This window comes from Equus przewalskii, chromosome 5, assembly GCF_037783145.1.
Source record: "Equus przewalskii isolate Varuska chromosome 5, EquPr2, whole genome shotgun sequence".
Lineage (NCBI taxonomy): Eukaryota > Metazoa > Chordata > Mammalia > Perissodactyla > Equidae > Equus > Equus przewalskii.
The window spans coordinates 11507650-11523252 of NC_091835.1; the positions used below are offsets into that span (position 1 = coordinate 11507650).

Below are 15603 nucleotides of genomic sequence, written 5' to 3' on the forward strand. Positions count from 1 at the left end.
CCTCACACCACACTTTGAATTGCCAATGCAGAGGCTTATGTAAACAGGTGGCTCTTCCTTCTTTTATAACAGATCGTGAAATTGTCCTGTAAAGGTCTCTGCCGAAATAAACAGGTCTATTACTCAGTCTTATTCCTCTCCGGAGGGTGTGAAAATCGAATTCTGATTTCTGTCTTCTGCTTTAAGAAAAAATGAACGGGGAGGGATTTCTTCATGAATGGCATCAGGAAAAAAGTCATTTGAAAAAACTCCAGATTGAATCGTCTTTATTTTAGGGTTGAAAATACCATACCATTTATTTTACTGATGCTCCTGATTATTGAATGAAGTTAAATGAAATCCAGTATGTTGCCTATGTACATCAGGAGGAACAGTAGCACTCAAAATTTCTTTAACCAGAAGTTCCATAAGAACAGCCATTGTTCTGGTTAAAACTTGAAAACAAGGGCAGTCTGATTTGAATATTCGATCATCTTTAGCCCAGGACCATCCTGTTTATGGAGGCACTGTCCTGTGGTAGTTTAAGGCACAGCTTTTGAGGCTAAACTCCCTGGATTCAAATGCAGTGCGTCTGGCCACTTACTGACTGTGTACAATGGTTTACTCATCTGTAAAATGGGTCTAAACTCTACAGGTGTTACTGGATTAAGTGAGTTAAAATTGTAAAGCTCTTAGAACGTACTTGGCACACATACGAGATATATATAAATGTTTGCTAAATATATGAATAAAATATGCATTAATCTCATGTCTTAGTTGCTCTGTGGAATCCAGAAGGCCTGTTTCTGTCTTAGCAATTAAATATCATCCTACAAGTCTTTCCCCCTAGGGAGCTGAGTCAGAGAGAAAGGTGGTGTCAGCCAAAGAACAGGGAAACCCAAAATAAATTCATGAAATCTAGAAATTCGTTCATTTTACATATTGGTTAGACTCACCCCATCCTTTGGTTTTGCAGTTGGTGATGTATGTTGGCCAGGTGGCCAAGGACATCTTGAAGTGGCCGCGGCCCTTCTCCCCTCCTGTTGTAAGACTCGAGAAGAGACTGATTGCTGAGTATGGAATGCCATCTACCCACGCCATGGCGGCCACCGCCATCCCCTTCACCATCCTCATCTCCACTGTGGACAGATACCAGGTGAGTGGCTTAATTCCGCTTCCTCGCGTGTAAGGCTCTCCATACAACCAGACAACAAAGAGAGGTTTTGCTTCAGAATTTTCTTTTTTAAGGGACTTTGAGGTTTATGAAATAAAGACTAGGGGGAACTAAAACCTATTGTGTTGTCGGTGACCATTTCTTCACAAATAAAGTGACCATATAATTGAGCATCCAAATCAGGTTTGGCCTGAGAAAGGAGATGCCATTAATGACACCAGCACAACAAGCATAACATGGACTGTCCTGGGAACCAGGCTGTGTCATCTCCTGGCTCAGAAAGCATTTTCACCCTGAACTGCCTGACTAGACGGCACTTGAATTGGTGTTCTCACCCTGTGTCTGCAACAGACTCAAGGAGTTTATGATCCTAGTAAATGATCCCCCAGGGCTGAGATGATTCCAGCAAATCCTTCTGCTAGACTCCATAGCACCCAGAGCAGAAAAGAGTCTGGGCACTAAAGTAGCCCCTATGGATGCCCCTGGTTGGAACCATTAGAAATAAGGGCTCCATGTTTTCTAGAAAACTGTCTAAATGACAGGAGATTAATAAATATTGAAAATAGAAAACCTTCACTTAATGAATATCAGCTTAGATGCCAATTATAGTCAGACCTTTTAAAAGTTATATTGTTACTACAATGAAGTTTTGTTTCTCCTATCTGAGAAGTCCTGTTCTAATTTTGTGTTTAATTTCACAAATTTTACCTTGTACCCATTGGAAAATTTAGGTTTCCTTAAATGTAGCAGTTTGGTATGTAAATGACAGTGTTGTTTCGCCCTGCTCTTTTTCCCCAGAAGCTCAGGGACCTTCTGTACCCAGATGGTACAGAAATAGAGGAGTCAGGCTGAGACAGTTGGAAGGAGACAAGAGGAGTGTTGGGTCCTGGCTTTACCTCTGCTGTCCTCTACCAGGTCACCTGGGGTCAGACATTCCTAGGTGGGCAAGGGACAGGTATAAGGAATAAATCCAGCTAGGCATAATCTTTTGTCAGAACTTATTTAAATGTCCTGCCAGGATCAAAAAGTCCTGTGCTCCCCAGTACTGTCTGAGTGACTTTAATGCAGACTTCTGAGCTTTGTCATACCCAGTGTCATCTGCCTCAGAAGGATGTATGGGCCCAGCATCATAAGGCCTGAGTCGTTATGGATTTCTTTCCTATTTAATTTTTAATGATAAATATACTTAGCTATTTAGATTATTGCTCATAAATAGCTCTAACTATGGGTTTATTTATATTCATCTGTGTTCAGGCTAATGCCCAAACTCTTTAACTTCTGAATGTATTGACTCATTAATTGTTCAATTAAACACTTTTTTCAATTAAAATTGAGACCCCCCTCCCCCCCATTAATGATAAACTTCAAGGAAAGATGCACAACCATGTGTTTTTGTACTCACATGTTACATGAACACACTGGACCGGGACTCGGAAGGTGTGGCTTCTGGTTCTGACTCTGTCACTTGCTGGCTGTGTGACCTTGGGCAAGTCCTTCCACGTCTCTGAGCCCCAGCTCCTATTGTGAGGATCAATTGGGATGATTGACAGGAAAGCATCTCTGTGCCGAGTTCAATACTAATGTAACTTATTACTGAGGTTGAGTGTTTCCTCATTTGCAGAATGGAGCTCATAATAGAACCTCCTTCATAGGGTTGTGTGAAGATTAAATGAGAGAGTGACTGTAAAGTACTTTGAATGATATAGACAGTTCTCCGTCATCTTTAGTCTTATCACCATGGAAGACCACAGACATTAGTCCTTGAAGCACGTGGGTTGCATCTCTACATCTAGTTCATAAGCAGAATATTTGTGTGTTCCTTATATGACTCGATTAGCCAGAGTTCTCCAGTTGCTTTTATTACCCACCAGCAAATGTTGAGGTTTAGTGAAATCTGGACTTTTACCCTGATATCCGTACATAAAGATGCCCAGTCTTAGCTTGGGCCCATCATCCCTGGGCTTCCTCAGGTAGGCAGTTGTTGCTAAGCTGTGTCACTGTGGCACGTGAGGAGAAATAGCTGGGTGCACTTCCAGATTATAGCACTGTCCGTCCACCTCGCCGCTCGCTCAATATTGTATCCTTCGTAAGTTTCAATCTAAGACTAGGTAGAAATAAAAAATTATTTACTCCAGTAAAACTATCAGAACAATGGTTGCGGTCACAGTCTTAAAGTCAAGCTCTCGCTTGTCTTATTTGCATGTCAAGGTGCTGTGAAACTTCCTCCCAGAACTGTATTCCTATCTTCCCCTTCTCTTTCCTCAGTTTCCCATTTTTCAAATGGTTTTAGGTCATCAGATGCTGGTCTAGGGAATCCGAGATTGAGACTAGCAGTTATGGGATCAGTACTCCTATTCCCTCCTACGGCATCAAATTGCATACGTCTGAGCATGGTCTAATTTCCTTGTGTTCTTTTCTCCCCCCGCAGTATCCCTTTGTTTGGGGACTAATCGTGGCTGTGGTGTTTTCCACCTTGGTGTGTCTCAGCAGACTCTACACCGGGATGCACACGGTCCTGGTAAGCCTTCCTGGGCAGGTCTTGGGGTGATTGCCTGAATAGTGTTATAGCCAGTGTGTCAGTGTGTTCTTCACGCTATATTTTTTATAAAGCTTCTTGCATATGTAATTATATTTCCCATCAGGCCAATGAGTTAAGTAATTATTATTTTATGGCACATGCATAATGATAGTAATGAATCATTAAGATAATATCAAGGAGTCTGAGCTGGGCTAGACGCATGTGACTTTGAAGATGGGCAAGGATGGTGACGGTCATTTATTTTCATGTTGGTTTACTGAGGATGCAGCAAGCAGTGGAGGAAAACACCTAGGGTCAAGGATGTGAGTGCGTGCACTCACTTGCCCACTTAGGCCCTCACAGAGATGGGCCTGAAATTCAGGGGTCTCAGCTGCCCTTGCAGGGTAAGGGTCCCGTCATGTCAGAAGAGTCCGGAATCATGGGCTCTCTTCCGTCCATACTGTTCTAGGCTGGGGGGCATGATGAGCGCAGAGACACACCTGCATTTAAAGGTCCGTCTACCCTTTTACCATATTAGGTATTTTTTCCAGGGCTGCCATGGTTAGCACAGAATTAAATTATCTCAGAATTCTGTGTCCTTGAAGTTTCAGAGCACAAGGCTGGCCATGGTATACCATAGGACACTATTTATTGTCATAATTGGTGCAAGAAAGATTTCTCTAAAAAGGAATAGGCCCTTGCCAATTGTGTTCCTCTCCAGATGAAGCTCAAAAGTGGCATTAGCAGAGGGTCCCTGGGGGAAAGGCCACCCTTCACTGGCCCTCTTGTTTCTCTTCCTACTGCCTGGTGTTGGATATTGTGGGAAAGGTGGCAGGAAGCGGGTGGCAGGGCAGACGCAGTGGAGGTGAACAGATTGAGGGGGAGAGTTTGTCAAAATGGTCAGAGGCACAGGAGTGGGAGGAAGTAAACCCCAAAAAAGGGGGCTTGTGTCTGCACAAGACTCAGAGGGCAGCATCATGCTTTCCTCTTAAAAAGGCAAACCGTAACTCAAAGGAGAGCAGAGAGGTACTGAGGGCAACCTGCTGGAGTCAGGGCCAGGCCTAGGGTGAGGCAAGTGAGGCATGAAATTGAAGGGGCACCCAACAACTCAGGAATCAAGATAAAGGATTTTGATGCCAGAGTTCAAAGAGGCAAAGTTAATGCAGAAATTTTCCGTGATGAACGAAATATCTGAATTTTAAATGAAGGCCAGCTGTGCCTCTGCATTTGCATGACCTGCCTCTGCCCCACCCTCCTCCTGGCCCTGACTCCTAGATCTTGAAAATGCTACAGGAGCAATTAGGAGCCAGGCTTATCGTCCTACCTACCAAGGTCCCTGCTGTCCCTGTCCCATCATACAGTGTGTCTGGTGGCTTCTAAGAGAAAAGAGGAAAAGGAGAGGTGGACATTCTCAATTTTCTGTGCCATTCCTTGGCATTATAAAGAGCTTCTCTCTGAATACGTCCACAGACTTAAATAAGGAATCAAGCAGATCTTTCTCGGGTGTTTTGGTCTTTCTTGTATCTGGGGCTGCTTTTTAATTTCCATTGGTTTTGATAAAAGTGATCTTGGGAACTCAGATTGAACTTAAAACCAAAGTAAACACGAGAATGTGGAGCTGCAGACAGGAAGAGAGGGCACAGAAAACCCACCTCAGGAAAAAGACAGCTACTTTTCTTTCTTTTCTCTTTAAAGTGGGTGATGGAGACGGGGAAGTGGGTAGTTGTGGGGAAGATCCTTCAGGCCTGTCATTCAGAGGCAAGGAGTGGGCATAGCCACTCTTCTTGGAGCATCTGTCCAAGAAGAAACTGGAACAGGGGCCGTGGCAGCTATTCCTCCCACCCCCATCCTGTCCCACCATCACTGCCCAGGGCTGCTTCTACACGTGTAATTTCATTTTGTAAAGCTCTTAGACCCTGACTCAGGACCAGGTCCAAGTCAGGCTCCAGGGCCGGAGTTACAGCCCAGGTACGATGGTACATAATTTCTAGTAGCAAAAGGGAACAGTTGGTTTTAATAGTAGGATAGAGTTAAGTTATGGATTGGCAGTCTCCTTTGTTCAGCAGCAACTTAATAAGCTCCTGCAGGGTGCTAGGCTTGGAGCTGGATCCAAGCCTGAGATACTGAGATAAACAAAACCTACCTCACCCTCCTGGGTCTCTGAGTTTATCGATGGATATGGATGTGTAGGCTGCTGATTGCTGGATATGATGAGGACTATACTTAGCCTGGAATAGCTGGGTTGGGCCAACTAAGGTGACGTGCCTCTCCCCTGGGCCCCTCCCAACCCGGGGACTTCCCTAATGTACTAACCTTGTCAACCTTGGCTGCTTATGCAAATCCCATGGAAAGCTTTTAAAAAAGATCTCTGGGGATATTGCAACACCCATATTCATAGCAGCAGCATTATTCACAATAGCCAAAAAGTGGAAGCAATCGAGTATCCATCAGTGGATGAAGGGGTAAACCACATGTGATACATGCATTGGGTGGAATATTATTCAGCCTTAAAAAAGGAAAGAAATTCTGACACATGCCACAACATGGATGAACCTTGAAGACATCAAGCTGAGTGAAATAAACTCATCACAAAAGGACAAATATTGTATGATTCCACTTATATGAAGTCCTTAGAGTGGTCGAATTCATAGAGGCAGAAAGTAGAATGGTGGTCGCCGGGGGCTAAGGGGAGGTGGAATGGGAAGTGATTGTTTAATGGGTACAGAGTTTTAGTTTGGGATGGTTAAAAAGTCCTGGAGATGGATGGTGGTGATGGTTGCACGACATTGTGAATATACTTAATACCACTGAACTGTCCAGTTTAAAATAGTTATGATGGTAAATTTTATGTTATGTGTTTTTTACCACAATAATATATATATATATAAACACCAATGTGTGAGACCCATATATATATATATATATATGTATATATGTATGTATAAATATTGGTGTTTTTTTTAGAGCTCCTCAGTTGATTTTAATGTACAGTCAGGGTTGAGAGCCATTAATTAGACTAATTATCCCTTAGAGCTGGGCATTGGCATGGGCCTGAACAAAACTAAAGTTGGAAGGTGGAAGGAAGGTGGAGACAGATGCTGTGCAGGCACCCACTGTGTCTACATCATGAGCTGCACAAATTGCACGCAGCTGGTATGCTCATAACATGTGAGTCATCCTGGTGGCTGTCTGCTTTCTGTAAATGGTTCTCTGTGCATGAAGAGGAAGAGCAATTCATGAGAGCAGTAATTTGCTTATCTTGCCCATTAAGAAATCACTCCTTGTCAGCGGTGAATGGTTTGCTGTGACGTCAAGGCTTCCGGGACAGGCTCCAGCTGACTCCTGGGCAGGCCCAAGTGAAGCAAGGGGAGGCACTGAACCTCATGTGGTGTCACTGTCCTGCCAAACCAGCTCTGGTCCCACCTCAGAGAAGGGCGTCTCTATCAACCACGATGCCCTAACTCCTCCCTTCCCACACCCCGTCAGCTAGGTAGTCACCAAGCTGAATTAAGTCTGACTCGTAAAGATGTCTCAGAGCTGTTCTCACACCACTGCCGGGATACTATTTCCAAATCTGAGTATGCTGTTTCATGCTCGGAGGAGAAGTTTCTGCATCTCCTGGTGGATGTGAATGACGACACAGCCACACAGCGAGCGGCAGCCACCTGGGGACCCTGGGGGAACCGACCTTTGAGAGAAGTCAGCACTCTTTATGGGAAAACACGAAAATAAAACACAGGGGCCCTGATAACATTCTTGAGCTGCTGATTGTACCACAGCTGGGGCCACCATACGTCTAGGCTCAGTGTTCAAGCTGAGTTTTACTGAAGTCTTACACTTCCTGTAACAAAAAGCATCCTAACTGATGATTTACAGGAACAATTTTTTGGTGTATGATTTCATGTTCTCTTGAAGAGTAAATCAGTTGCAGCCAGCCGAAGGAGGGGAAAAAAGAAGAAAAGATCAAATGTCTTGGAAAGACTGGGACAGCTCATGTAATCCAACATGGATGAGGTCAAGCAACTAAGCGTTAGGAAGGGCCAGAGTGAGGGTGGCACTGAGAGTGTCTTCCTCTCCCCTTAGAGTGCCACTGTTCACAGAATCCAGCTCCAGACGACTCCTCTCTCAGATCAAAACTTGAACTTCCAGAGATGAAACTTTGGTTGGACTAGGTGCTGCCATTGGACCAGTGAGCCTTGGCAGGGGGACAGGGTCACAGAAAAGAAACAGGATCCCTGAAGCCACCCTGTGGGCTGCAAATGCAATGCCCAGGAACAAGGACTAGGAAGATGACCCAATAAGTTCACCACCATTGAGAATGACCAAACTGAAGCACTTACCATCTGTGTGTGTCAGGACTCCTTGAATGCAAATAACAGACACCAACTCAAACTCACTTGAGCTTAAGGGGAAATTTATTGGTTTTTATAACCACAGGGTGGAAAGGACAGAGGTGCAGGTGGTCATTGGGAGAGTGGGACCCCAGGTGTATACCTTCATTGGAAGTCTCCCCATCTTTCCCAAGCTTGTCTCTGTATGGTGGATCCATGGCCTTAGGCTGCCTTCTCTCTGAGACTGGACTCAGGGAGCTCTGGGCTTAATTTCTTTCTGTGTCTCTCCTGAAAGGATTCCAGTGGGGAGAATTTCAAGAAAGGTCTCTAATGGGCCTGTGCTGGATCATGAGCCCATTGCTGCGCCAAATACTGTCCAAGGGGTGCTGAGGACTGTGTTTGGAGCAGCTGGGTCAGGAGCCAGCCTGTGTGAGGAGGGGCTGTGATTGGCAGCAAGGGTTAGTGTGAGGATTAGGATTAGGATTGGCATATGAGAGGGGCAATGCCCGAAAATAAAATGGGTCAGTTACCAGAAGAGGAGAGCAGACCAAACCCCGGTGATATCCTTTCTACACTGACATCATTGCATTTTTCCTGCTCTTTCAAAGACACAACACCTGGACATTATATTTGTGTTTGTGGGGAAAGGAAGATGAGAGCAAGTCTAAGAAGGCTGATCATACTGTGTGATACAAGAAATTAATCAACTTATACAGAGTTGATTTTTAAGTCTTTTGACTAATAAAGCAATCATCCTTAATTTTACTATTAATAGTAAATTTGTAGCAATAAACAGTAAAAGTAACAGTAAAATTTTACTATTGATAGTAAAATTAGCCAGAATTTTTGTTGTTGTTAGATTAGTAAATGGTTGACCCATTATTTTGAACTTGAATTAAGCGAAATGCTGCTCTATTTTATTGTCCCTAAATTGTTTGGCCTGTAGATAATTAGATAGATATTAGATTTTATTTGTTTATTTATTTATTTATTTTTATACCTTTTTTTGGTGAGAAAGATTGGCCCTGAGCTAACATCTGTTGCCAATCTTCCTCTTTTTGCTTGAGGAAGATTGTCGCTGTGCTAACATCGATGTCTATCTTCCATCATTTTGTATGTGGGATCCCATCTCAGCGTGGCTTAATGAGTGATCCATAGATCCATGTGGAGGATCTGAGCCCATGAACCCGTGAACCCCGGACTGCTGAAGCAGAACACACAAAGTTAACTGCTATGTCACGATGCTGGCCTCACTCATTTATTTTTTTTCCTAAGTATTGCTTTAGTTTTGGTTGGAGTTGGAGAATGTTGAAAAGGCTTCTCAAATATTAAATTGTCTGTGGACCATACAAAACTGTATTCTGGCTTTGGACTAGAGCATTTGTGGTATGTTTTCTCAAGTTCTTTGAAACCACTTAAAAAAAAAACTTGCTTCCAACTGCCTGATTTAATATGGAGAAGACAGCTAATTGTGATATAAACTGCACCCTTCCAAGCCTTGCTTTCTGTGTACCCCGTGGGATGGTTAGCTGCTGAAATAAAAAGGGGATTTGATTGTGTTTCTGAGCATCAGTCACCATCTTAATGTGCTCACTGTTTTCTCTTTACCTTGGAGAGAAGTATTTTTACCCCTTTTATAAAAATTGAGAATTGTTTCTGGTTTTAAAAGTAGTAAGTACTCATAGTAAAATGTTCATCCTCTCTTGCTTTTAAAGTTGTGTTTCTTTTTTAAGCAAAATACATCGTTATTAGTTAACCACCATAGGCGTGCAGACAGCCATTTGTTAGGGTTCCGTGAAGGGAAACTGAAGGCATTTTGTGCTCCTGTTTTAGTTGAATCAAAATTAGGGCTTAACACAATTTCCAGCAAGAACTGCTTGTGGTATGTATTCCTAACAACAAACACAGGCAAATTAATTTTTTATCTCCTATCTCAACACTGTCCAAAAAGCCACAATTGGGGCGTAATAGGGCAGTTGTAGTCATAATGTTGACAGTGCATCTTACCGGATTGTGTCTTGATCTGATTGTTTTTCTTAAACACTATCAGAATAATTCTCAAGAAATAAGTAAGCCTTATACTTATTAAATTCAGTTTTTTAAAAATGAAACTTACCTCTAATTTCAATCTCATTAATGTACACTATTGGGGCTTAAGTGTATGATTCAATCCTTAACTGTGTGATGTATACAGGAAATAACTCATGAGAGCTGCTGGAAGATTAAGTCTTATTACCAAAAAGATAAAAAACAAAAACCAGATGGGGCACATCTTTTCCGAAAGTGTCGGATGAATAGGCTACTGGAAATGTCCTAAATCTAGGAGGGGAGCTAGAGTGAGCCTTGCCTGCAACCACAGAAGATGCACAAAGTTGGTCAAAGCATCAGAATTATGCAGAGGTCAGAGGTTCCTCCAAAACAATGAGCCACAATCTAAAGGGCTGAAGTAACCACAGCCCGGCACTGGGCCAGTTTGCCTCAGACGGGAAGCCACTTATATTCTCCCCACTGCAATAGAAACTGGTTGGCCTCTAACATTCTGTGACCTGGGGCCTCAGAAGATGCTCCATTGTAGCGTTTTGTCAGACCTGAGGGAGCGTGATAATTAACTGGCAATCAGCCTCACTGAGCAGGGAAGACCAAAACTCTCTGAGGCTCTTCGCTAGGCAGCCAAGCCAAATGGGCTAGGCCTGCAGTTGCAGAGATGGTCCATTGGGTCTGAGTTGGACAGGCAAGGTGGCTGTGGAGAAGCAGGTAGTTTACCTTAGTGAGAAAGACACAAAAATGCCACTTGTATCCCAGATCGCCGTAGAGAGAGCTCGGGTAAATGCTTAGAGTCTAGATTGTATTGAGAATGCATCCACCTTGCCCAAATAAATACAAAACAACCACATTCAAGGAAAGGTACAAATTTGAGCTCTAGCACAACTGGGTGTTGTATTTGTGTTCTAGGCGAGTCCCAGTTACTGGTAAAATAAGAATAAGGGATTGAGTAAACCTTCCATAGAAGCCAGTCTCCATATGGTTCTTTTTTTTATTAGATACGTGCTTTTTTTTTTTTTTTTTAAGATTTTATTTTTGCTTTTTCTCCCAAAGCCCCCCTGGTACATAGTTGTGTATTTTTTCAGTTGTGGGTCCTCCTAGTTGTGGCATGTGGGATGCCGCCTCAGCATGGCTGGATGAGGGGTGTCATGTCCACGCCCAGGATTCAAACTGGTGAAACCCTGGGCCTCGGGAGCAGAGCGCGCAAACTTAAACACTCGGCCACGGGGCCGGCCCCAGATACATGCTTTTTGGATTATATAGTGTGTTATAGTTTCCTGGAAGGGTAAAGTTTTTCTATAAGCTTATAATCACACGCCTCTCTTAATGGAAAAAGCACTATCTTCAAAATTTGTCGTGAAATCAACTTTTGTAAAATGAATCAGACTTTCCATTTATTTCCATGATTTTTTAACATGATTCTTTGGCTCCTTAGGAAAATACATACAGAAATTTCTGCCATAAGCCTCACCATTGCTATGCCATTCTGAGAATTATTGGCATGCATTTGTGCTTTATTTTCATTGCAACTCTCTAAGTTATTAGCAGCTTGTCCTACTAATAGATGAAATGATTGGCTGTGATTCCCCAGCAACTACTGAAACCTGCGAATAAAGCCTTATTTCTAAATCAAATCCAATCATCAGAAAAAAATTCAATCTAGTTCAATAAAAGACTCACCTTCTTCAGAAGGCAGATGTGCCCCTTAGAAAAGAAGAGTCCTACATATTTAATACCAGTAGTTCAATGCCATGAAGGCAGAAGCAAATCCAATGTGCCAGGGGCCAGGCGGCTTTGTCTGCCTTGGCCAGGAAGCCCCCTATATTCTTCATGGTGTCTGCAAAACCATTTGGAAAAATTAGAAAGAAAATATAGGTGAATATTTACGTAAGCTTAAAATAGAAAAAGACCTTTCTAGGCATAGTGTTAAATGTATAATCTACAAAAGATTAAAAGAGTTGACTACATATATATTTTTTAAAAACTTCTATATATAAAAGGAATTGAAAGTCACTGTTAAAAACATAAATTTAATATGTGATAGACAAAGGATTAATATAACATAATGAGTCAAATACCCAACATACCCATAGGCAAGAACAGGCAATTCCCAAAAGAAGAAATAAAAATGTCTAGCAAATATAAGGAAACAATTCCACAGGTATTTACAGAGATGTAATAAAAGAAGTATGAATAAAAGTGAGATGTGGGGGCCAGCCCAGAGCCATAGTGGTTAAGTTTGAGCGCTCCTCTTCAGGGCTTCAGGGTTCACGGGATTGGATCCTGGGCACAGACCTACACACCTCTCATCAAGCCATGCTGAGACAGGTCCCACATACAAAATAGAGGAAAATTGGCATAGATGTTAGCTCAGTGACAGTCTTCCTCAAGCAAAAAGAGGAAGATTGGCAACAGATTTTAGCCCAGAGCCAATCTTCCTCACCAAAAGAAAAAAAAGTGAGATGTCATTTTAAAACTTTTCCCTGTAAAGTTGGTAAAAAAATAAAATAAAAAGATACCAATCAATGTTGATAAAGGGTTGAGTAATGGGATATTCTTATAAGGGGAAGTTTTGATGTAATATGTATCAAAAGGAGTAAAATACGTGATGCATACTTTTTCACCTAGGAATTCTTTCTAGGAACTTATCTTAAAGAATACTTGAACAAATCCATACAGGCATTTAAATAAGGTTGTAGTGTTATTTAAAATAGTGCAACACGGAAAACAATTTAACATGCAACAATAAGGAATTGCCCCACTAAATTAGTTGTTTATCAAGATATGGATCAGTAGTTAGCTACTTAACGTTATACAATTAAATATTTATTGATATAGCATTTTTATTCATAATTTGTAAAAACTGGAAATAACCCCGATGCCCTTCAATCAGTGAATGGATAAACAAACCTTGGAACGTCTATACAACGGACTATACTCAGCAATAATGGGAGCAAACTGTTGTCACATGCAACATCTTGGATGCTTCTCATATGTGTTATGCTAAGTGAAAGAAGCCAGCCTTAAAGGCAAATATTGTAGGATCAATTTATAAGACACCTGGGAAAGGCAAAACCATAATGATGGAGAGAAGATGAGTGGTTCCAGAGTTGGGGGTGACTTGTCTGTGAAGGAGCAGCAGGAGAGAGATTTTGTGATGATGCCATCATTCTGTATCCTCATGATTGTGGTTGTTACTCGAGTCTGTGCATTTGTCAAAACTCGTAGAACTGTAAACCAAAACAGTGAACTTTAGTGTATGTAAATTTAAAATTAAATTATATTCCTAAATATGAGAGAAAGGCAGAGAGAGGGAGGGAGGGAGGGGGAGGAATAAAGGCTAAAGAGACTCCAATTAAAATTTTCGTGACACAGAAATCTGTTACGATATATCCTTGAGTGAAAAAAAGCAGGGTACTCCTCTCTCTTGCATTTTGCAGAATGTTCCATGAAAGAGCCATCCCGTGAGATTCTTAGGTGAGAATGAAAGGATTCCTTAAGCACTTTGTCACAAATCTGCTGCCCCTCCTCAACCCAATATGCAGTGGTATATCAAGATTCTTAAACATTTGGAATCAAAGAAACCGGTTAACTTTGCTCACCAAGGCTCTATCCCATTTAAAACAGGCAAGGGAATTCTGTTTTTTTAAATTCAATTTATTTAAACTGAAAAAAACAATTCACCTATTTCTCCCATACCTCACCTCCTGCCTCTGGCAACCACCAGTCTGTTCTCTGTATCTATGAGCTTAGTTTTATATATATATAAATTTTTTAGATTCCACATATAAGAGATCTCATACAGTATTTGTCTTTCTCTTCCTGGCTTATTTCACTTAGCGTAATGCCCCTGAGGTCCATCCACGTTGTCTTAAATGACAAGATTTCATTTTTTTTTTTTTTGATGAGGAAGATGGGCCCTGAGCTAACATCTGTTGCCAATCTTCCTCTTTCTGCTTGGGCAAGATTGTCGCTGAGCTAACAGCTGTGCCAATCTTCCTCTATTTTGTGTGGGATGCTGCCACAGCGTGGCTTGATAAGTGGTGCTACGTCCATGCCCGGGATCGGGATCGGGATCAGAATCAGAACCTGCAAACCCCGGGCCGAGCATGCAAACTTGACCCCTACAACACCATCCAGCCCCAAGATTTCATTCTTTTTTTTATGGCTGAGAAATATTCGTGTGTGTGTGTACCAGTTTCTCTATTCATTCATCCGTCTGTGGACACAGGTTTTTTCCATATCTTAGGTCATTTCCAAGTCAAGGAAATTCCAAGTACTTACTTCAAAATGCAGTATAAGTATCCCATACCACCTCCTTATTATTCCTATGGAAATTTCTGAATTTCAAATTGATTTCTTTATGCTGCTTTGTGTATTTCTGGCCCGCCTCCTCCCGGACATCTATTGACAGATGCTTGGTAAATGCCAATTCAATAATAGAATTTTATTTTAAAAAACAAGGCTCTATATTGGAGCAGAAAATAGAAACCACTCCAGGTATTTTAAGCAAAAAGTGGAATTTAATACTGAGAATGTGGTGCTTACAAAATGTTAGAAGGGCTTGATGAGCAGAGAGAGACCATTGCTATTGCTGCCACCCAGAGGTCAAAGAGCTGTTGGTGACATTGCCATCACCACCCTCACGATCTCCACCTCTCGGCACTCACCAACTGAACTGGCCTGAGTCTAGCCACTGTGACAGCCTTAGGTGCTTCTAGAAAACTAAGAGCTGGTGCCTAGATACTGGAATCTTGCTATTGATTTTGCTGGATCACAGAAACAGCAGGAGGAAGGTGACTTCCACTTCCCTTCCACCTTCCAAATTCTGCAAGAGTGCATCTAACTGGTGGAGCCTGGTTTCCAAAGGAACCAAGGGAGTGTAGTCTTTATCTTTCCCACATCTCAAGTTCAGCGGGTGGTAGGACTAGACACAGGCTGCCAGATGACCAGCCATCACACTTGCCAAAACACACTTCCATTTCCCGTGCGTCCCTTTTCCCATCATTGGCTAGTTTCTTCTAAGTGTATTATGGGAAACTCTGCTTGGGATAATTTCCAGAGGTGGGCGTCCTAGGGAAAACTGTAAGTACATTTGACCAACAGAAAAGACAAGAATGTGAATTTTCTGACATTTGTTTCTTTTAATGTTAAGTACAAATACTTCTATTTCAGTAGATAAAAGGATGATTAAGAGATTTTCATTCAAAGTCCCTTAGGTCATCTTGCATTTTAAGATCTTGCATCTTGCAGTATCACTTTATTAGCAGCAAGTGTAGGCTGCGATATAGGCATATGGTTGGGTATATTCATGTCTGTTCATTCCATTAGGTGTGAGTCTCTTGAGGCTAAGAATCTTATTTTCTCCACAGTCCCCAGGAAAGTTCCTGACAGTAAGTGCACAGTAAATGTCAGGTGGATTGCTATGGTATCATCTGTTATCTGTTCATAAATCTATTTTTTCTCTTTTATTTCTTCGTACTTTATTGAGTCAGATTTGACAAGATTCATCTATTAGTCTGAATATTGCATTTACCAAAGGAGACCAGGCCAGATCA

General features: G+C 42.0%; 1 protein-coding gene across 2 annotated transcripts in view; it reads left to right on the plus strand.

The window, feature by feature from the left end:
* SGPP2 (sphingosine-1-phosphate phosphatase 2) overlaps positions 1–15603 on the plus strand; it is a 122835-nt gene that overhangs the window by 85952 nt on the left and 21280 nt on the right. For both annotated transcript variants that reach the window (XM_070619950.1, XM_070619951.1), the window contains 2 exons: positions 956–1135; positions 3582–3671. In XM_070619950.1, coding sequence (XP_070476051.1) covers positions 956–1135; positions 3582–3671 — 270 coding nt within the window. The remainder of the gene's footprint in view (positions 1–955; positions 1136–3581; positions 3672–15603) is intronic.